At 31.0% G+C, this 21,377-nt stretch overlaps 5 protein-coding genes across 10 annotated transcripts; 2 read left to right on the top strand and 3 right to left on the bottom strand.

The window, feature by feature from the left end:
- Positions 1-172: 172 nt before the first annotated feature.
- LOC139107609 (ninjurin-A) lies at positions 173-2,503 on the bottom strand. Of its 2 annotated transcripts, none has more exons than XM_070665344.1 (3): positions 2,430-2,503; positions 1,538-1,946; positions 173-972 (listed from the first exon to the last, which is right to left on the bottom strand). In XM_070665344.1, exons 2-3 carry the CDS (start codon positions 1,853-1,855, stop codon positions 763-765), a joined length of 528 nt encoding a protein of 175 aa, XP_070521445.1. In that variant the 5' UTR covers positions 1,856-1,946; positions 2,430-2,503; the 3' UTR covers positions 173-762. The 2 variants fall into 2 exon arrangements, with proteins under 2 accessions (XP_070521445.1, XP_070521444.1); XM_070665343.1 differs by lacking the exon at positions 2,430-2,503 and adding an exon at positions 2,267-2,420.
- A 2,669-nt stretch (positions 2,504-5,172) lies between these two features.
- Positions 5,173-9,206, top strand: LOC139107595 (actin nucleation-promoting factor WASL). 2 transcript variants are annotated; one of them, XM_070665310.1, is made up of 7 exons: positions 5,173-5,619; positions 6,288-6,568; positions 6,727-7,023; positions 7,216-7,498; positions 7,666-8,055; positions 8,156-8,401; positions 8,517-9,206. In XM_070665310.1, exons 1-6 carry the CDS (start codon positions 5,524-5,526, stop codon positions 8,396-8,398), a joined length of 1,590 nt encoding a protein of 529 aa, XP_070521411.1. In that variant the 5' UTR covers positions 5,173-5,523; the 3' UTR covers positions 8,399-8,401; positions 8,517-9,206. The 2 variants fall into 2 exon arrangements, with proteins under 2 accessions (XP_070521411.1, XP_070521410.1); XM_070665309.1 differs by having other exon boundaries at positions 8,156-9,206.
- Positions 9,207-9,507: 301 nt separating this feature from the next.
- LOC139107599 (leucine-rich repeat flightless-interacting protein 2) lies at positions 9,508-15,593 on the bottom strand. 4 transcript variants are annotated; one of them, XM_070665314.1, is made up of 9 exons: positions 15,194-15,593; positions 14,165-14,313; positions 13,415-13,541; positions 12,431-12,570; positions 12,091-12,354; positions 11,866-11,995; positions 11,658-11,783; positions 10,845-11,059; positions 9,508-10,657 (listed from the first exon to the last, which is right to left on the bottom strand). In XM_070665314.1, exons 2-9 carry the CDS (start codon positions 14,246-14,248, stop codon positions 10,547-10,549), a joined length of 1,197 nt encoding a protein of 398 aa, XP_070521415.1. In that variant the 5' UTR covers positions 14,249-14,313; positions 15,194-15,593; the 3' UTR covers positions 9,508-10,546. The 4 variants fall into 4 exon arrangements, with proteins under 4 accessions (XP_070521415.1, XP_070521414.1, XP_070521417.1 ...); XM_070665313.1 differs by having other exon boundaries at positions 11,851-11,995; positions 15,194-15,592; XM_070665316.1 differs by lacking the exon at positions 15,194-15,593 and adding an exon at positions 14,014-14,058 and having other exon boundaries at positions 11,851-11,995; positions 14,165-14,299.
- Positions 15,594-15,620: 27 nt separating this feature from the next.
- On the top strand, positions 15,621-20,277 carry LOC139107597 (FAD synthase). Its single transcript, XM_070665312.1, has 10 exons — positions 15,621-16,271; positions 16,364-16,458; positions 16,542-16,665; positions 16,753-16,988; positions 17,063-17,205; positions 17,406-17,609; positions 17,692-17,880; positions 18,073-18,360; positions 18,605-18,700; positions 20,138-20,277. The coding sequence occupies exons 1-8, from the start codon at positions 16,190-16,192 to the stop codon at positions 18,326-18,328; spliced, it is 1,329 nt and encodes a 442-aa protein (XP_070521413.1). The 5' UTR covers positions 15,621-16,189; the 3' UTR covers positions 18,329-18,360; positions 18,605-18,700; positions 20,138-20,277.
- On the bottom strand, positions 18,362-21,319 carry LOC139107596 (uncharacterized). Its single transcript, XM_070665311.1, has 8 exons — positions 21,093-21,319; positions 20,646-20,972; positions 20,196-20,372; positions 19,697-20,078; positions 19,389-19,582; positions 18,946-19,284; positions 18,743-18,871; positions 18,362-18,665 (listed from the first exon to the last, which is right to left on the bottom strand). The coding sequence occupies exons 2-8, from the start codon at positions 20,835-20,837 to the stop codon at positions 18,591-18,593; spliced, it is 1,488 nt and encodes a 495-aa protein (XP_070521412.1). The 5' UTR covers positions 20,838-20,972; positions 21,093-21,319; the 3' UTR covers positions 18,362-18,590.
- Between the last annotated feature and the right edge of the window lie 58 nt (positions 21,320-21,377).

Raw genomic sequence — 21,377 nt, 5'->3', positions numbered from 1 at the left:
CTTTATTTTAAATGTCAAAAGTAATTGAGATAATTTTCCAGATACTCTATAAATGGATATTGTACGATATTTAATTATTGAAGCTCAGAGGCAGATCAAAGATTAACAAAAAAAAAAAAAACTATTGAAAATAAAATTAATAGATGAAAAACTACTTTTAACAAAATAAGTATTATTTTATTATTAACGTACAATTTTATTGAAATTAGTCCAGTGGTTAGATCAATTAGCAAAAAAAGAACCAATGAGATTTAATTAAGAAGTTAAGAGAGATCCTGAAATTAAACCTTAAATAAAGATCTCGCTATTCTTAGTCTTTTTTGATCCAATTTTAAAGAAAGAGTCTCATTGTCGGTCTCTCCACCATCGACCAAATTTCGACGGCCAAACAGTCGATCGCCTATGTGACACTGTGCCTCTGAAGCGGTCTCATGTAAAATTAACGTCGAGATTGTACTATCTATTTATAAGAAATTACAGAACTAAACCTTACGTATACCTATACATACGTTAATAATAAGAACAAGCACAACGTTATATTAAAAAAGAAAAATATTTTCCTTGCAAATATACAAAACAATCATTTACAAAAAATTTAAGTGAGAATGATTTTAATTCTGTAAGTTTATTTTAGTGTGCAATTGTACATCAAATATCGGACGTAATATGAATGTTCATTATATTTTTATAAATAAAGTAATAGAGGTAATAAAATATATTAAAGTAACGTATTGTAAACGTAGTTTAATATTGATTACATATTTACGGATTTAATGGTCTATCAAAAGTCACGACCGAAAGTGGTTGTGTGCTAGGAGTAGTTATACTAAATGCAGCTATAAATACATTAACGATCGTTATAAGGAAGACTCCTACTACGACGTAATTATTGATCCTTTGTGCATAAAAAGATTTTGACATGCCTTTCATGTCAAATCGACCCTTAAAAATCAAACTAATGCCAACGGCGACCTGAAACCATTATAGTAATTTACGATTATTTTAAAAGCGATTTTATTAACATTTTGATAGGTCACGATAATGAATATTAAACATTAAATATGCATTATAACAATAATTAAAATAGGTTCTTGACCTTACGAAAGAGTTCAATAATCCTATCATCAAGAAGAGATTAGATATTGCTGTTTTATCATAAAATTTAACATGTCCTTGTTTGAAGACAATAACGTTTGGATTGATTGACAGACATTATTACTACAATGCAGTTTTGCAATGCATCACTGTATACATATATCAAGCACGCCAACTTTTTGAACGTCAATTAAATTTGGTCTTTAATATAATTTTATTACTTTTTAATTTTTTTTATAAAAAAAAAAAATTAAAAAATAAAAATTTTTTTTAATTTTTTTTATAAAAAAAAAAAAAATTAAAAAAAAAATTTTTTTTTTTACTAAATATTGCACGGAAATATTACAATAAATAATATAATAATAAAGCAGCTCTATTTGTCTTTAAAATAAATTTTCAGAGTTGGCCGAATTATTTTATATAATATTTTATATAATATTACCTGTAACAATAGACTGATGATAATCAGTATCATGACGAGATAAAATGTCGGGCTAGCTTGTTGGTACTCAATAAGATATCTTAATTGATTCGCATTAGCTGTTATAAGTGCGACGTCCATCATACCCTGCGCCACAGTTTTCTTAGCTGCGAAGCTGTTCTCTCTTGCATTGAACTTTTGGCCCTTTTTGTCGATCGTGTCGACAGAAGCCGACGGTTCTTTTTCCACAACATTCTCACGCACTTCGACCGTAGTCGATACAGATGACGGATCGTTTAGAATATTGTCTAGTTTAGTAGAAATTGTCGGGTCGTTCATTTTTTCACCTCCGCGATCTTCGATGCATCAAATTAGACGGCCTTCTTCTGAACTGACTGCATTCCGAACAGTACAGATATTTACGTGATTGCTATTAACAAAGAAAAGAAGTTATTGCGCAAGTGATTGAACAATCGTCAAGAGTATTGTCAATGCTTTCTGATAGCGCAGGCATCTTTCTCTGTTTTTTATCTGCGTCTCTTTCTTTCTATCACCCTCCCCCTTCCTCTTTCACTCGCTCGCGCACGTATATATATTATTGCAGAACAAATTGAAATAAAGTTTAATTTTAAGTAGCACATTTTTATCATAAAATGTAATTTAAGATTGTTAATCAGGTTAAAACGTTCGCGTATTTATTAATAATAATGTTGATTTGAAGAATATATATAGATGAAATATGTGATTTACCTGCATTAAATTCTAAACTTTATTTTAATATAAATTAATGCTGTTTATTATACGCTTAATAACAAACTTTGATATGTAATTCAAGCGAGATAAACCGCAGCTACTACGCAACGCGATGTACAGAACATAGTGTAAGAACTCAAACTGAAAACAAGATGATAACCTTATCGCAGTTGCATCCTTTTCGTAGAAGGAAACCACATTTGTGGTTTACGCAAACCACTATGCAAACGGATGTACAAAAATATTAGATTAGGGAAATGTACAATAACTAAAAAATTTTCTAATATAATTTCTCTGTTAGAATTGTGTTCAATATTAGTCATTTATATTTTTATAATTATTTTCTTAATTGTAAAGCTTTATATATATTATATCATCGTGTACTTGTATCAATGGCGCGCTGTGATTGGTCGCGTAGTTTTCCTAGCGCGCTGTGATTGGTCGATGCGTAGTTTCTATGTGACTCGTGCTACTGCATACTACTAGAGGTCTCGGCGAGCACGCGGTTCGAGTTCGAAACGAAAATGTCGAGGCATCCGTGCGTCGTAGCCGGTTTCTCGTGTCGAATTCGAGGATTCGAGACGATCGGGAATGTCGTGGACTATCTCGCGAGTGTCCAGTGCGCAGAACAATGACTCGACAACTACTGCGTACTACTAGAGGTCATGGCGAGCACGCGGTCCGAGCTCGAAATGAAAATGTCGAGGCATCCGTGCGTCGTAGCCGGTTTCTCGTGTCGAATTCGAGGATTTAAGACGGTCGGGAGTATCGTGGACTATCTCGCAAGTGTCGTGGACTATCTCGGAAGTATCGTGGACTATCTCGCATCCGCCATCGTCAGAACGTGAGATCCGCACCTCACGCGTGTCTTCTCCGTCGCGGCTGAGATTCTCAACGTGTTTCGAGTGATTGATTTAAAGAACTTGAGAAAGACAGTACGGGATTTAAAGAACTTGAGAAAAACAGTGCGGGATTTAAAGAACTTGAGAAAGACAGTGCGGGATTTAAAGAACTTGAGAAAGACAGTGCGGGATTTAAAGAACTTGAGAAAGACAGTGCGGGGAACGTTTCATATCGCGACCGCGTTTCGTTCGCCGCTTGGTGCAAGAGCAAGGATCAACCCGACTTCCCGAGGACATCCTGAGAGGAGGAGGAGGCCCAGGAAGGGTATCCTGCCCCGGCGGAGCAACCCCAGGGTAAGTATAAATTTGTCTTTGGAATAAAATGCTTTGAATGTGATATCTACAAAATAATTCTTTAATTTGTGTGTTTCAGATCAAGAGAAACTCCGCTGCTTCGCATCGTTTAGTGAGAACTTAAAGTGCCGTGCGCCGATATCAGTCATCATACGAACCGCAGCCGGTTCGTCGGTCGTTTCGGGAGTGCCGCTAGTTTACGGACGTTTTTATACGATTATTTTTACGGGAGTGCGTTCGCGAGTTACTTGTGCGCGGAAGGATGGCTCGTCACGTCCCATCTGAGAGGATGAGCAGGCCCACCAGGAGGCATCATGCATCGGCGGAGCAACTTATAGGTAAGCATGAATTTTATTAAATTATATCTTTATTAAAAAAATTTTTTATTTTTTTTATTAATCTTATTAATTTTTCGACACGTCTACATTAATATTTTCCTTTTTATGTTACAGCCACCGGCAGAATTTTACAACTCCGCTGTATGCAGATTCGGTAAGTCTGTAACCTGTTTTTTTTTCAGGATTTTCTTTTTCAGGAACGCCGAAAAATAACGCGCGATATAGTGTTCAGTAAATTTCGCGACAGTAAATTCACGGTCGGGGTTCGCGAGTGACTTGTGCGCGGAAGGAGGACTCGTCACGACGTCCAAACTGAGAGGAGGAGCAGGCTCAGGATGGGCATCCTGCATCGGCGGAGCAACTTTAAAGTAAGTATAAATTAAAAAAAAAAATCTTTTTTTTTTTTATTAATCTCATTAATGAACTGACATATCTACAATAATTTTGTCTTTTTTATGTTACAGTCACCGGGTGAATTTCACAACTCCGCTGTCATACAGATTGGTAAGTCGCATCATTTTTTTTTTTCGTTGTTCGTAATTGAATCCTTTGAACCGATAACACGTCGTCGACTATATTACTCTACTACTTTGGCTTACCTCGCGGCTACGAGAATAGGTTCAATTTGTATCATAAAATAATTGTACGGCATCGCTGGCTTCTCGGTAACACGTCAGTCTCCGTTCTCGTTTCTTTCGGCGAAGAGTCAGGCAGGATCTTCGGCAAGTCGTATAGCAAACTCGTTCCCTCACTCTGAAAGTCGCATGATTTCATTTCGTACTTTGTAATTAGGTTTCTTGAACCGGCAAAAATTATTATAATTAATTAATAATGTCCCCAATTATAATGACACGCACGAATTGGGACCTTTCGCAAAATAGCGCCCGCGAAGCGTGCGCATGATTTGTTCTAGTCAATAATTAATTTGTAAAAGATTACTCACCATATATTAATTATACAGATGTATATGTGTATGATTACGATATAATTTATGTCATAAATAGACATATTATAAACCATAGATTGTATCAATAAGAGAGCATCTCCAACTAGAATATTCTCCACAATGGCGATTTCTTTCTCGAGCTATCTGTTATAGCTTACCCACACTAGACGCGATAAAAAATATCCAATGAGAGCTCTGGTCGTTCAAACGTCACGTCCGTCGCGAGGGTCCGCGCGATTTCGTTCGGAACACTGTGAGCTTTTGCATCTCATTGCTGCATTCTTTTAGATCCAAAACAATGCACTAGTCAGATGCAAGAATTCACTGGCTCAAGTGAGCGATTGCGTTACTGGACGCGCCCAATTATAAATTCAGCCTTAAACGCTGTGTGAACGTAGTCGTAGTCTCGGGCTGTGTCTTTTGAAACGCATCTGATGCGTCATATGAAGAAACTCACAAGTGCAGAATGTAGAACTGGATAGATAATGTCATTGTAATCTTAAGTCAAGAGTTCTTCCGTTGGATTATCGATTATGTGTCGTCGAAAATTAATATAAAAAGTTTCGAGGAATTTAATTGATTTAAAACTACTAATAGTGAATAATATGCACATGTATAGCTTTCTCATATTGCATATGCAATTTTGCGAATAAACGATGATTCAACATACGTACGTGCTATAACGAAGAAAGAAATGCTTCAGGTGGCAAAAGATTAACGGCCCCGAGATTGAGTAATATCTGCGTGATAATCCTAACCTAGTTTAACGATAACATGAAGTCGGGCAACATGGACAAACATAGAGGCACGATACTTCTAAAACAAGAGGAAAATGAACAAGTTTTCCAGCTAATAGGGGTTCGATGCCAGGTAATATATTATATTGCTAGAATAAATTTAATACACTTATCGATGTCGTCGTGCGAATACCCGGATTGATTCTGATCTATTTGTGATATTAATTAAACATATTGGTTTATAATTGGCAATAACTTTAAAAGGAATAATAATATTAATTATAAAGTAACGTAGAAAATATCAAACGTCGTCTCGCGTATAAGAGGCACGATAGTACCTCGCTGTGCCAGTTCTCGATGCCAGGTAATATATTATATTGCTAGAATAAATTTAATATACTTATCGATGTCGTCGTGCGAATACTCGGATTGATTCTGATTTATTTGTGATATTAATTCAATGTATTGTTTTATAATTGGTAATAATTTTAAAAGGAATAACAATATTAATTTAAAAGTAACGTAGAAATTATCAAACGTCGTCTCGCGTATAAAAGGCACGATAGTACCTCGCTGCGCGTGTATTTGGCGCGAGGCTTTACCGTTTTTCGATGTAGCTATATTTTATTAAATATAATTAAAACCATAGTTTATTAAATAAAAATACATGTAGCTAAACTATAATATAGTTAATTTGTAAATGATTTAAAGAGGTAAGATTTATGTTTTAAAACTTTTTTTTAGGACAATTTTATTATAAAAATATATTTTTTTTTACATCGATTGTATTACTATTTTTAGTGTTTAGCAGCTGGTGTTATACAATTATATTTGACTGAAGGCCCTTTACATAAAGATTGGATTAAAAAGAGTACAGGTATTATCACCTTGATAAGAGATAATTCAAGACGCAGTTTCTTTTTGAGATTGTATTGTTTGCAAAGAAAGATAATGTTGTGGGAACATGAAATCTATAATTCAATGGATTATAAATCACCAATGCCATATTTTCATACATTTGAGGCAGAGGATTGTATGGCTGCATTTAATTTTGCAAGCGAAACTGAAGCTATTACATTACGGTATTTAATATAAGTTTAAAGGAACAAAAATTTTACTATAAATATATAAAATAGATTATAAATATTATATAATCATTTTTATATAATTATGATTTAATTATATAAAACTAATACATAACGATAATATTTTTAATAAAAATAAAAAAAACCTTTTTTAGAAATATACTTCTTGGAAAATTAAATGCTAAACGTCAAAGAAGACAAGAAAGAAAAGCAAAAGAAATGCAAGCAAGTAACACTTTGCCTTGGAAAAATCAAAGTGGCATGTTACCATATTCTGTAACATCTGGTTCATCTGGTTCATCGGGTAATTTATTAAATGGTGCACCTGCTACAATTGGTGTGAACAGAAGTGCTTCCAGCAGTTCAATGTATAAAACTAAAAAGAAAAAAGGTGAACAAGATCTTAAGCGCAAATTGACTAAGGATGATATTGGCCTTCCTTCTAATTTCAGGTATATGTTTAAATTTTATTTTGCATTATGAGTTTATTAATTTTTAAAGTATCTGTACTTTTTAAATTGAATTTTTCTTCTACATACATGTATATATGAGACATGATAGAAATTTTTTTAATATGATAATTATTTAAATTTACACGAACATATGTATGTATATTAATTTTATTTATTTTTTTTTTTTTATAGACATGTGGCACACTTAGGGTGGGATGTTAATAACAAAGGTTTGGAATTAGATTCTGTAGACTCGGAATTACAACAGTTTTTTACTAATGCTGGTATTTCGGAGACTGAACTACAAGATAAAGGTACTCGAAAATTTATTTACGATTTTATTGAAAAAAATGGAGGTATGAGTGCAGTGCAAGAGGACATTAGACCATTGACTAATGTAAAAAATAATGATCCGCCTCCTGCAATACCACAGAGGCAGGAATATCCTCCACCTGTTCCAGCACGAACAATACCTGTGAGTTCTATTCTCATATTTGCATTAGTTATGTTGAGTAGTAATTATTCAGGTAGTTAGTTTGTAAGGATATTTTTTTTAGAAATTTTAAATAATTGCTAATGTAAATACTATCTATATACTTGTAAAATTAAAGCAAAATTAACACTTTATATTTATTTTTTTAGCAAGCACGCACTGCTCCTCCTTTACCTCCAAATCGTTTAACCGCATCTCCTGCATTATCAAGTGTGCCATCTAGCCTATCTTCAAACACATCTTTAAATGTTTCATCTAATATTCCACCAGTACACAAAACTTTACCATCAAGACCACCTCCGCCAATTGTAACAGTGGCACCGACTCTTCCCCCACCTCCACCTCCACCCTTGCCTTCAGCTTTTCCGAAAATTATTTCGAATATTCCCACACCACCGCCTCCGCCACCTTTACCAGATTTGACTAACGTTAACAATACAACGGCGAATACAGACGTTACTAATAATAATAATGAGGACTCAATTATCGATCTTCGACCAATGCTTATGGAATCTATTAGAAGCGGTACGACTTTAAAGGTATGTATAAAATTGTATATAAAATCTAACAGTGAAAAAAATGATACTCTAAACAGAAACTTTTAAGTAAAAAATATAATTTGATAATTTTATTTTACAGAAAGTTGAAAAAACAGAAATGAAACCTTTAGTTGAAGATTCAAGGGGAGAATTGTTGCGACAGATACGCGAAGGTATTGAATTGAAACCCGTTCGAAATGAAACAAAATCCAATACATTACCTGCTCTTCGTGGTGGTTTGGCCGATGCATTATGTAGGGCTCTGGCTGAACGATCTCGTGCAATTCATAGTGAAAGCGAAGAATCCACTAGTGATACCACTGATGATGAATGGGATGATTAAATCGTATTAGTTAATTTATATTACATATTTTAATGATATATAAATTTACTATTTGTCTAATATGTATCGTCTTTATCGTATTTATTTTTTTGTATTAACAGAACTAATTTTTTTTCAGATAAAAGTGAATAGACTATAACATACTACTGTGATACATGCATTATTGATATAAAATCATTAACAAAGTTATCTCTAAATATATAACATAACATGAATGACTCAATTTTAATATCCAAAGAAAAATAAAAACTAGATAAAAATATGTAAAAAATATTTTTTAAAAAGCCATTTAGATATAAAGTAGAAAATAAAAAAATTATATACAAAAATATAGAACAGGTAAATATTATAAATATTTTAACATTTTATAAAAAGAATGTTATAATGTGTCTAATACAAGTGTCAATATGTAAATATTTTTTCATGATCAGAATTTGAAGAAGTCGCGCACAAAAATTGCTTTGTGAAATATCTGTTGTAATCTTAAAATTTATATATAGTAAGTTTTATGATTTATTTGATTTAAAATAAATCATATAGTATAACACAGTTTGCAAAAGTTACTTTATTAGAAAAATAAATAGTGAAATAGCATAAAAGAGTAATTTGCATTAAATCCTTCTGACTCAAATTATAACCGCGTACGACAAAGTGTTAATGCATGATTAAGATGCTCTATAATAATATTAAAACATATTTTAAGAGCCTATTAATTTTAAAATAACTATAGAAAAAAATAGACGATTTGAAATATAAATGTAAGATCCTTGTATAAATCTTACAAAATAAAATAGTTCATTTAAAAGAAGTTGTCGTGCACTTCAATTAAATAAAATATTATAAAGTATTATACTTAGCACACGGGAATTTAAGGAACAGCGACTTCATCGACATGTAATATATTTACGATTACATCATTCCCATACAATTAAAAGTTTCTATACTATATAAGTGATTCTTTGTTTCAATAAATTAATTTTATTTTTACACTCCACTTGTATTAAATATAAAATCAATTAGTATTACCTACCTTCTTAAAAATATTAACTTTTAAAAAGTTATTTTATCAAAATAAAATATGTGTATAAAAATGTATATTAATCAAAAAATTTAAACAATATATTTTCAATTTATTTTAAATTTATACAAAGATCCCATAATATTATATATTACTTTACGTCAGTTTGCCAAATAAAAATATGTATGATTATTTCATTATAAAAATTCTGGAGACAATTTAATTATAAAATATTACTGTTTTATTCATATGAATGCAACAATTCAATTAATATTTATTATGCCTTCATCACAGGGTTAAATAGGGATAGGAAGAAAATTGATAATTTCTATTTTATTAAATTTAATATGGCAAAAAATATTCAGCGTTCATTCTACGAGTGGGTTTAAGGTTTTCTCGCTTTGTTTGGTTCAACATGATCTTATTCGTTCCAACGCGCTTTAATTAATTACCGTCGTCGAAATCAATGTATTAGAATGCACTGGAATAAAAAAAAAAAAAGAGCATGTTAAAGCATGAAATGCAAACAAATCTTAATTATCAGACTGCTCATTAATCAAATAAGTAATAATTAAATACGATTAATTGGATCCAAAAAGAGCCATTAATCATATTTGATTACTACTTATCCGCTTAGTGAGGAGTCGTACTTATGCACCCTGTTTGATAATATATAAAATATATTTCGTGCTTTGAAAAATATATATTAATAATTTAAAATAATTTTTACAAACTTATTGCAACAAGACAAAAACGACAATACATTATTTGTTACTTAGATAAAAGTATCGAATACCGAATCGATTCTATAACTGCTCATAAAGGTATAGAAAAATGTAATGTAAAATGCATTAAAAAGTGCCTTATTTTCAAGATTATCGAGATTAGGTTGGTATTAAAGACTTGATAAATATAAGAGGTAGGAATCTTTTCCACAGCAATTTTTTGTGGTTGCATATTTGGATAATGTCTACTACAGTGTGAAATGTTATAACGATAATACATCATCTTTGCCTTTGTAAATAATATATGTAAAATGTTAAATGGTATTAATGGAGGCAACATCGGATCACGATTTGTTCAGGGTACATGTAACAAACTTATTGTATATCTTTGCAAATATTAATTTGTCAAAGCTCTTTTAAAAGAGCCGATTTAGCGTTTTTAAGTTTATCCAATCTCCTTTGTAGATGAGAATTTGCCGTCTCCAATTCCTCTACACGACTTTGCGTTTCTCTAACCTAGAATTAAAAATATTAAATGTAAATTCTATAATTTAATAACGTCTTAGTGTATATAATCTTAAAAAAAATCTTTTTTCTTTAATACAAAAAATGTCAATCACAAAATAAATATTGGACATTTCCAATAAATCTTTGTGTTATGCGCGTATAAATTTCTTTATTTGTAATATAAATTTATTCATACTTCTCTTTGCAGCTTTCTCTTTTCTACTTTCAATTCATCTTCTGCTTTTTCAGATGCTTCCGCAGCTGATTTATATCGAATTACTTGACTTTCTAATCTAGCCACTGTTGCTTGTAGTGTTGACATATCTTGTTCCGCTTTTTGCAGTTTAAATTTATAATCAGCCAATAATTTATTTGCTTCACGTTGAATATCGTCATTATCCGATAAACAACCTGCCATAAATATTTTAATTAATATGAATAAGTAACATTATAGTGTAATACATTTATATTATTAATATGTGACATGATTCAAACACAATTTATGAGCAAAGAAAAGCCGAAAATATAAACTTCGAAAAATGTCGAATATCAATTTGTTCGGTGTACACTGAAAAGCAGATCTAGCGTTTGCTGCTGCGATGGCAGCTAGCGAACGCGACTTTAGCGTCGTGTGCGTCGAGTTTCACATGTGCCGTATGTATATACCGCGCCGGCCGGTTTGCCGATGACTGATTTCTTCCCGTTCTCTCATCCCTTGCTTCTGCAACTTAGGAATACGTGCGCTAGCCGCTATCGCCGCAGAAAACGCCGTATCTGCTCTTCGGTGTACAGTTCGTTATATCAAAGTATTAAAAAATCGGTTATTAGTTTTAATTTAATTTGATTATTTTCTGTTAAAAAAATATTTTACAAAATAAATCGGATTAATTATCACTAACTCAAAAATCTTCACATTATATATTTTTTTCTTTCTTTTGGCTGTTCTTGCTTATGTGTTTTTAACTAATATTGCAATTAAAATGTTCAAACAAATTATTTTAATTCTCACCTAATACTGAGCCAGATGATTTTTCGAATCTTACGCGATTTCTGGTCTCTTCTAATTCCAATCTTAAATGACGAATTTCATCTTGCAATTCCTTTTTCTCAGAAGCAAACTTTCTCAGTCGAATATCTAAAAAGTGTATATTGTAAAATTTTGTCCCGTAATCAATGCTTAATTTTTCAATTAATTAATATACCTAGTGAACCTTTACCAGCTGTTTCTAATAATTCTGCAGCTTCTGTACTGACTAGTACCCTTTTTCTATGATATAATCCATTCTCAATATTTTCGTTATCCTCTTCTTCACTTTCATTATTGTCAATAATGACTAAACCGTTTTCCTAAATTATAATTTATTTTAGATGCATAAAACAAGGATTCTATTATAAAAATTTTTTTAAGCAATATTAAATAGAACCTAATTAAATATACATACTTGTATAAGTGTGTCTCTTTCTAGTAACTGTGCTTTGCAAATATCTAAATCTTCTTTCAGTCTTTGACTGACCCGTTTTAATTGCTCAACATCTCGATTTTTCTCTCTCAATTCTCTACGTAATTGCGCAGTTGTTTCTTCTAATTCTTCCAACTTATCTTTTAATAAATCAACTTGATAAGAATATGATGACTTTTCATTGTCTAGCTGAGCATTAGCTATCATTGCCTTTCTGAATTTTTCTTCAAATTCTTTCAATTCCAACTGTATGTATATATAAAAATTACATATTAATATAATTGAAAGTAAGTAGCAAAACATAAAAGGTTTGTAGATATACCCTAATATCTCGGTTTAATCCTGCATCTTCCAACGAATCTTCCGACGATCTACGACTCGACTGGAAGTTGTTGGAATTTGTAAGAAGTCGCGATGTACGTACTGGATCTGGAGTTACTCTCATTGTTCTGTTTACATCAGCTACAATCATACACATGTGTATGTATATAGTGTTCAAAATAAAGTGTCACTCCCGAAAACTGTGGGTAGGTAATAAAAATTCAAGACAAAAAGTGTATATTAGTTTGAAAAATTTGTTATTACTACCCAGAAATAATTAATTAAAACGTCTGAGTGAACGAGCGCCGAAAAAAGTTGTAAGACGGACGCGATGACAAGTATTTCTTAGAGGAGATAAGCGGAATCAACGCGCAACAATAAGCGAACGACAAACGACAAGAGATAACTACACGCACAGCTCGCCTATCGTCGCTCGCTAACTCCGCCTATCTCCTCTAAGAAATGCTCACCGTTATCTACCGTGTCCGTGTTACAGCTTTTTTGAGACTTGTTCACCCAGACATTTTAATTCATTATCCGGTATTAATAATAAATTTTTTTTAATATTTAATTATATTTTTTTAATTCCTATTACCTACCCAGTTTTCGGAAGCGACACTTTATTTCGGATACCCTGTATAAGTAGAATGCACGAAACTTAAGTTAATAAATTAATTTAAGAATAACTTATTTGGTTTAAACAAAGTCTTTATGGTTGTTAATAATAATTAATATTATTAATCTCATAAAAATATATAGTAGTAAGTATCTTAACTCCACCGAGAAAATTGTCGATATTTTTTAACACAGCTGTATTGCTAGATGTGATCGTTTAGATGTGATAAATGATAATAATTATTATTAATCAACATGAAGACCTAGCTCGGAAGACCGAATAAGACATTCTCAAATTAATATTCAATATATCGGGGCCTATTACGTTTTTATAATCGAGTTTATTAAATTAATAATTTATATTAACTACCTGCACACATGTCGTAAACCCTATCGGCATTCTCCTCTGCTTCCTTCTGCTGTCTTTCTAATTCACGCATTCGTATTTCTCTTGCTTCTGCTCTTGCTTGTCTCCTAGCAGCTAATCTTGCTTCAGCCTGAAACCATACAAAGAAAATTATTATGAAAAACATATGTATATTTGATCGATTAAAACTACATCATAAAACTTTTAATTAAGTGTCTATTGGAATTAGTTTGTCAGTAATGGCTTAAAAAAAACCAGTTTAATAAAATGTTTTTTGGTTTATAAACTTAATTTTATGTACAAAAACAAATTAACAAACGTATTGTAACGATTTACAATCATAGAAACAATTATGTTATAGAAGCGAAAATCTTCATCGTTTATATAGCTCATAAATATATGAGACATTCACAGCTCAAAATAATTAACTCCATTTTTTAAATTCTTTAACATTTTTACGCAAAATTAATTAATGTTTAATACTTCTTATGGAGTCAATCAATTTGGCAAATAAGTGGTTTATACTATATACATACACATGTATGTATACATCCACACGAAAATATATGTTATATATGTATATAATAAAAGAATAAACATACTGAATAATTAAATAGAAAGGTAGCTGAACAATGGCACTACCTTTACTGAAAAAAATTAAAGATTGCATAAATAATATTTATTATAATGTTGTAATACAATCTTATATTTATGCATGTCAAATTTCCTTGTGCACAATATATTTTATCATACCTCCTTAGCAATTTGATCTAGTGCTTGATCTTCTGCAGAATGCCGTGTAGCCGTTCGTCTTCTTCCAGCTATAGTAGATTCCATTTTCAATTTCTTTTCTTACAATCTTTATATGAATTTTAGGTAAGATTCTCCATCCACATCCAACACTATATCAACAAGTAAATAATTAACTAAAAATAAATTTGAGAGATCATATAAATATAAGCTAAAGTAACAAGTAATGGGAAGGCTTACAACAAATTCATATTATACCAAATTTTGTTCAGTCTTTTTACAAGTATCTGCCAAGTTTAACACATAATTTTAATTTACATATTTCTACATGTGAGTTAAAATTTGAAAATTGTATTACAACATTGTACTATACTAAATTATTAATTATTTAACCTGATTTTTAGCTCTTTCAATTTCCATTTAATATAAAAATTAAGACTTTATTATATTTTATAACCCATGTGTTCAAAGATAAAAATTAATTTTAATTTTTTATTGCACATAACACAATTCTCTTAATACAGAAAATAATAATCATGTATATGAAAAATATAAATTTAATATATTTATTATATTTATCTGTTCTTTTTTTATGTTTCTAGACTGAACTTTTTCAACTTATATTTGCACTTTAACACATTATGTAGCATAACTATTACAAAACCCATTAAAGCTATATAAAAAGGATATAAATTAATATAAAGCTATATAAAAGGATATAAATTAATACATGTCAGATAAATAAGAATATAAAAGTTTCCTATAGTGTGTATGTGTATGTGTATATATATATATGTACCACAAATGTATACCAGGTGTACATAAGCACACTTAAAATGTATGTATCATATACAGGCTGTACACGTACGAGATACTGCCCTATCAGTATTTAAAACTGGTTTATGTTACGTATACTACAAATTTTCAGTAATGACAATGAATATAAGAACGCAAGCAATTTTACGCATATACACGTCTACGTCTCATTAAAGATTCCACTCGGTTGCTTACTCATTATACGCAAACACTTACGATTATGATACGTCGTCAGTCGGTGGATAGATGTACATCTTTTAAATCAAGTTGTTTGCGTTGGACAAGCGCTGAGCTTTGTACTATAAATGCAGTCAAAAACGTACAATCAAACGACTTCGTTGCAACGCGATGCGGAACTTGATTGCTAGGACCTAGCAATGACTTTGGCGATATCGTTGGCTCTGTCTTAAACTACAATTGACGATTGCAAACATTACAGACCGTCTCGAAATTCATCAGCATCATTTCGAGATATCCGGTCAAATGGTAATCCGTTCCAATTAACCGTAAAACACGATAAATACGACGTACAATGCTATACTTAAGTTTAGCAAAAGATCCATTTTTTTTAACGCTGTTACATCCACTCTACACTTGCCATTCCACACACCGCACACTCTGCACTCTGTGGTATTCTGCAAGAGCAGCCGTAGCAGATCGGCTGCAACCATTTAATAATTTTACGAACGCACGTTATTATTGGAGACTCGACTTAAACATCCATGGTTGTCAAGCCGGTCAATCACAATTCTTAGCTTAGAAGAATGAAATCGCTGTGATTGGCTAATGTAAAAACCACGGATTTCTAACCAATCTGGATGATTAGAAAAGTTATTTATGATTGAGTGTAAATTAAGTCTATGCGTGATCGTGCAAAATTGATATAGATATTATTATTGTGATAAATAATACGCTACGCCATTGATGTACAAATTTATTTAAACTTTTATGAGTTCAACAGTTCTTTTTTTTGTATTGTAACCTTTAAAAAATTTTTTTATTATTGTATAAAAACAGCATTGTAAAGAATTAATTAATTATTAATTTTGCGTTTTGATAACATCGATTATTATTATTAGAATTGTATTGTTGCAAATGACTCGTATAACAATTATTGAATTTTATTACAATATTTTTTTATAATATTTTTTTTTATTTTATTAAGTGTATTTATACGTATAAACGCATATATGTAACATTTTTTTAATTTATATGATGAATTTACATCAAAGTCTTATACAATTATCAAAACGTTACGTACATAGCATAATGCATCCTACAGCAGGAATAATTGGTTAGAATATATAAAAAACTATGTCCAGCTAACAATTTGGTCTCAAACATTAGATGTGTTAATAATAAATATGTATATTTACGAATTTCTAGTTATTGGAGATGAAATATTGAAAGCTCAAGTAAGAGATACAAATTCCTATTACATAAGTAATTTACTATACAAATGTGGTATTCAAGTTAAAAAAGTAAGTAAGTTATATAATATAGAATTACATATTTGAGAATTTATTATTTTTTTTATTTTTAATATTAAACAATTTATTTACAGATTTCTGTCATAAGTGATGATGTTGAAGAAATCTCAAAAGAAATTCAAGATGCTTCCAAGAAATACACATATGTTATAACATCAGGTGGAATTGGACCAACACATGATGATCTTACATATGAAGGTAAATATTAATAAGTTTTATTAAAATTATGTATATTTTATTAAATATAATAATGATTTTGTTTGATTAATATTTTATGATATATAGGTCTTGCCAAAGCTTTCAATGATGAGTTACATTATCATCCTAAATTGGTGGATATAATAAAAAATCACTTTGAAATCAGTGATGATTCATCCCCTGTTTATAAAATGGCTCAGATTCCTCAGAAAGCATCTTTAAAATTTGGCTTAAATACTTATCCATACATTACATTAGAAAATGTACATGTATTTCCTGGTTCACCTGCATTTCTTAAAAAATCCTTCCAAAGCTTGTATGAGGTAAATGTGAAAATAATGAGAATGTATTTTTATTAAATTGTATTTAAACCTCTTCATTTTTCTTTTTTTTTTAGGACTTACTAAAAACAAATAAGAAATTCGTAAAAGAAGAAGTGTTCATTGATGCTAGAGAAGATTTATTTGCAAATTCATTATCAACTGTAGCAAAAGAATTTCCTAATGTTTCTTTTGGCTCTTATCCAGTAAATAATTGCAGGTAATAATATGATATAGAGTTAGAAATTCACTTGTAAGTAAGTCATATATAATTAAGTTTTATTTATTAATATTTAAAAAAATTTATTGATTTATATTTATATTTAAACACTTGGTGCAAGACATTATCGTTTTAAACAATTAAATATAATCTGTTTTTATTTGACAGTTTATAAGAAATAATATAAAGTATATTTTTAGATATTTTAAAGCATTTGTAACTGTAGAAAGTGATAACAATGATGATGTTAAAAAAGCGAAGCAACGATTTTATGAACTTAATCCGACAAATATTTTCGTAAATTTTGATCGAACGCCACAAATAGATTGTATTAAAAAATACAATAATTTTCTCCAAAATTGCTCAAATCCATCAATTTATGAACAGTCTCTCGAAAAACTTAGGTAAAGTAGATAATACATTTTAGTATTACGTCAATATCTCATCGATTTTATCATCTTTAATATTTATATTTATTACATTTAGAGAACTTTATCAGAATCCAGAACGTGTTTCAATATGTATCGATGGTACAATAGAATCTAGCATTGTTATTCATCTTGCTCATATATGTAAAACTCAATTACATTTTGACGATAAATTGCAAGTGCGATTCTTTAAAACCAAAGAGCTACCAATTGAAATGGAAGAGTTTACTAAGGAAATGATTGACAAGTAATTAAAAAAATAAGTAGTACAATTTTCAGTGTGTTCCACAAAATATTTACAATATATATTTTTCTTATCATTAAAAAAAAAACGACTTTAATTTTTTAACTTATTTATAAATCAGTATTGTATCAAATTATTATAACGAATATTTATCACATTTGTAACAAGTGAACATTAAATTATTAATTTTTTTAGATATAATTTAACAATGCATACGGTTGAAACTGTAACTGAAAACAAAACAGATAAAAAAACCACTCGATCGGATTTGCGATCGATATTGCTAATTGGAAAAGTTCAAGGAAATGGAGAAAATAAAATTGATACTAATTACAACGATATGGATAACATAAACCAATTAATTATCGATAATCCCTTAGACAACTGGACAAAAAAAGACATATGGGTGTTTACTTCATCACTATGTATACCGTATAACTTCGCAGCTTAAAAGAATGGTGGCCACAAACAAAGTACAAAAAGGTATATCGTAATTTTTAATTTTATAAATGTGTAAAGATTTGTTTCTACGTTGTAGATATTTATTTTACACAGCTAGATAATTCAATGCAATGTGATAATATATATTTTGTTGAAATAAAATGTACAAATAAAATTATAATTATAAATAATAATTATAATTACGCTACCTTTAATATGTATTAAATAATTAATCAGCTTTTTATTATTTATATGAATATAATGGTCTAATGCTAACTTTCGGCAGCCGAATAATTTGAATTATCTTCGATACTTATTGTGCAAGGAATAAATTCTTGACCAGATTCCTGAAAATAAATCGATGCGGATTGTAGCGATACAGGTGAGAATTTATAAATGTAAAAGAAATTCATACACTACATACCGAATTTACAATAATTTGTCTGCCTCCCTCTAAATTCAGTTCATCCATTTCTTCCGTTGTTAAAATGATGACAGAATCCTCGGGTATACTATTTTCATCTATATAAGTAATAGGTATTTCCGATGAAACCTGCTCACGTTATAAATTCGTTAGCAATGAAATGATGCCGAGATTTGTCAAATGCGATTAATATTCATACTTGCCTCGCAATAATTAAAGTTAGATGTTTCTTGTTGCATTTTCATTTGAGTGTCTTGCAGTATTGGTGTATCAATCAACCGTTGTTGTTTTTTCACGTTCGATCTTTCTGTTTTTTTTCCATCTTGTTGAAGTCTTCGCCATATAGTGGTTTTTGGAATGTGATAAGTCATCGATGCTGCGGCTTGAGACATTCTCCCGCCCTTGCACGCAGCCACAGCCTCTTCTAATCGCGACTTTTTCAACTCTTCATTCTCCGTTTTGCGTTTTTTCCAAAAAGACAATGGCAATTTACCTTGATTAACTAGTCGCGCTTTTTCTCTAAATAATGTTGTCTTTGGTATCTACGTGAATTATTAGTATTTTCAGTTAAATTCGGTTAAAATATTTTCGTAATAAAGTAAAAAATTTTAAAACATTAAATTTATATAAGTGAAAGAAAATTTACATTAAATTCCAGAGCAACTTTCGTTAAATTTTCTCCTCTTTCTAAAGCTTTAACGGCGGCCTCTCTCGTATCTAAAGCATATGATCTCTTCACTTCAGGGCGTAAAGTCTGATAGCCCTCTTTTTGTATACGCCTCCATAATACAGTTTTAGGTATTCTAAATATTTCTGACGCATGCTGCAAACTTGAACCACCTACAATAAAATTAGCACTAATTAATCTAAATATTACATATTCCAAGCCTGTAGTCTAATCAGTCATAGTTAAATCGAGACAAAGTTTAAAAATTAATTATAAGAGAAACTAACTAATGACGGCATTTATAGCTGCATTCATGCACTCGGCAGGATATCCATTTCTCGATGCATTTAAATGTATGCCTAATGCTCTTGCCCTCATGTACAACGTTGAACGTGGTATATTATGCTTAGTTGCAGCTTCTATTAAAGTTTGTCCTAATTTCAAGTCATTAATTGCAGATGCCAACATATCGTCACTGTATTCCTTTTTTACACTTTCGCGGCGGCGTTTCTTCTTTTTATTTTCAATACAACTTACAACATCGTTCGATTCATGCAAATCATTATCCAAAGGACCAATTGTGTTATCAATTTTAGCTATCTCTGTTTCAGTCTCTTCCATAGAATCCTTCGTATTTTTAATAATTTTATTTTGTCCAACTCCATCTATCTGTTAAAAATATAAAAAATTATAAATGTGTAACTTTAAAATTTATATATGTGTTTCAGATCGAAAAATTCAAACAGTGTGGAAAAAAAATTTAAATAGCAATAAATTGACACTAACGTCGATAAGACCGTTTATTTTTAATGATCGTGCAGCCTCAAGTAAGCTACTAATATTTTCGACGGGAACACGAATCTCACCATGATATATAAATTCAATAATTGATTTTATATCCTGTGGCGAAATGTCGCTTAAAATAATGGTTGGATAATCTTCTGTCACCTGACTGAGTACTTCCTATAAATATACATATTTTAAATTAAAAAAACATATATATAAATGTATTCAGCCTATGTATTATAGCTTATATAAAATAGTAATGTAATGATAGCAAATAACTGAAACAATTTTACGAGAACGTTATTCTCACAAAGACAGTTGCTACTATTACTAAATATACACATGCAATTGTACTTTTTGAAATCGTCTGATCGTCAAATCTTATAGATCGACGCATGTATTCTATAAAAATAATAAGGCAAGAAAAAATTCGAAAAACAAGTTATTTGCCTGAAACAAAATGCTACACGCGCATAATACAATGCGATGTGCACGAATATGTTGACCAGCTGCAGATAGAGTGACATCCACCATGCAATCCTCTTCCAGGAGCTGCCGCACGACATCGGACAGATGATTTTGATAATTGTTCCATTTAAAGCGATAACTTTGATTGAGTTTGCATTGGTCGGTTTCGGTCATGCTGCTCCGCTTTACTTTCTTTACTCCGTTGTATTCGACTTGAACATTCGGAATAGATAAAATGCAGAATGATGGAGAATTAAAAGATCGCGTATCCTCTTGACGAAATGTCACTAGCCGACCAGCTGGCTGATACTACGAAATAATAAGAGAATATCAAAAATTCAGAGGAGAGCATATGGAGATAAAAATGGAGCATTTTCGAGCGGGCTAGATTGCCAGAAGCGTAGTGGCCTGAAAATGTACAATACGTACAGAAACGTGTCACGTAAATTATGTATTTTCCATTTTGCCAGTGGACTTCCGAATGCAGACAAAATAATAATTTCTCTTTAGTCCAGAGGCTTCTTTCCTTTCTAGCGCTTTGTAACTAAGCTGGCTGCTCCGATTTGTACCAGCTTGGATGTTATTTTACTCTCCGCTCATGTGAAGGAAAGAGATCAACTCTAAAGTGGTGCAGGGCAGAGAGCCCAACTCGGAATCGCGGCTTCCACGCGTACAGATATAGAGGCTCGTCCGTGTGAAGCCAGCGTTTCGGCT

This window comes from Cardiocondyla obscurior, linkage group LG13 (assembly GCF_019399895.1).
Source record: "Cardiocondyla obscurior isolate alpha-2009 linkage group LG13, Cobs3.1, whole genome shotgun sequence".
NCBI classification, from domain to species: Eukaryota; Metazoa; Arthropoda; class Insecta; order Hymenoptera; family Formicidae; genus Cardiocondyla; species Cardiocondyla obscurior.
Note: the sequence above shows the minus strand (reverse complement) of the source record. Positions and strands in the feature narration are given on the sequence as shown.

Coding starts and splice junctions, on each gene's coding strand:
- LOC139107609 (XM_070665344.1), bottom strand. CDS start 1,855: ATGAACGACCCGACAATTTCTACTAAACTAGACAATATTCTAAACGAT. Junction 973..1,537: donor TCATCAGTCTATTGTTACAG/GTAATATTATAT, acceptor TAATGGTTTCAG/GTCGCCGTTGGCATTAGTTT.
- LOC139107595 (XM_070665310.1), top strand. CDS start 5,524: ATGAAGTCGGGCAACATGGACAAACATAGAGGCACGATACTTCTAAAA. Junction 7,499..7,665: donor TTCCAGCACGAACAATACCT/GTGAGTTCTATT, acceptor TTATTTTTTTAG/CAAGCACGCACTGCTCCTCC. Junction 8,056..8,155: donor GAAGCGGTACGACTTTAAAG/GTATGTATAAAA, acceptor TTTATTTTACAG/AAAGTTGAAAAAACAGAAAT.
- LOC139107599 (XM_070665313.1), bottom strand. CDS start 14,248: ATGGAATCTACTATAGCTGGAAGAAGACGAACGGCTACACGGCATTCT. Junction 12,571..13,414: donor GGTTTACGACATGTGTGCAG/GTAGTTAATATA, acceptor GTATGATTGTAG/CTGATGTAAACAGAACAATG. Junction 11,784..11,850: donor AGCTGGTAAAGGTTCACTAG/GTATATTAATTA, acceptor TACACTTTTTAG/ATATTCGACTGAGAAAGTTT.
- LOC139107597 (XM_070665312.1), top strand. CDS start 16,190: ATGATGAATTTACATCAAAGTCTTATACAATTATCAAAACGTTACGTA. Junction 16,459..16,541: donor GTGGTATTCAAGTTAAAAAA/GTAAGTAAGTTA, acceptor ATTTATTTACAG/ATTTCTGTCATAAGTGATGA. Junction 17,610..17,691: donor CAGTCTCTCGAAAAACTTAG/GTAAAGTAGATA, acceptor TATTACATTTAG/AGAACTTTATCAGAATCCAG.
- LOC139107596 (XM_070665311.1), bottom strand. CDS start 20,837: ATGACCGAAACCGACCAATGCAAACTCAATCAAAGTTATCGCTTTAAA. Junction 20,079..20,195: donor AAATAAACGGTCTTATCGAC/GTTAGTGTCAAT, acceptor TATTTTTAACAG/ATAGATGGAGTTGGACAAAA. Junction 18,872..18,945: donor CTAACTTTAATTATTGCGAG/GCAAGTATGAAT, acceptor TAACGTGAGCAG/GTTTCATCGGAAATACCTAT.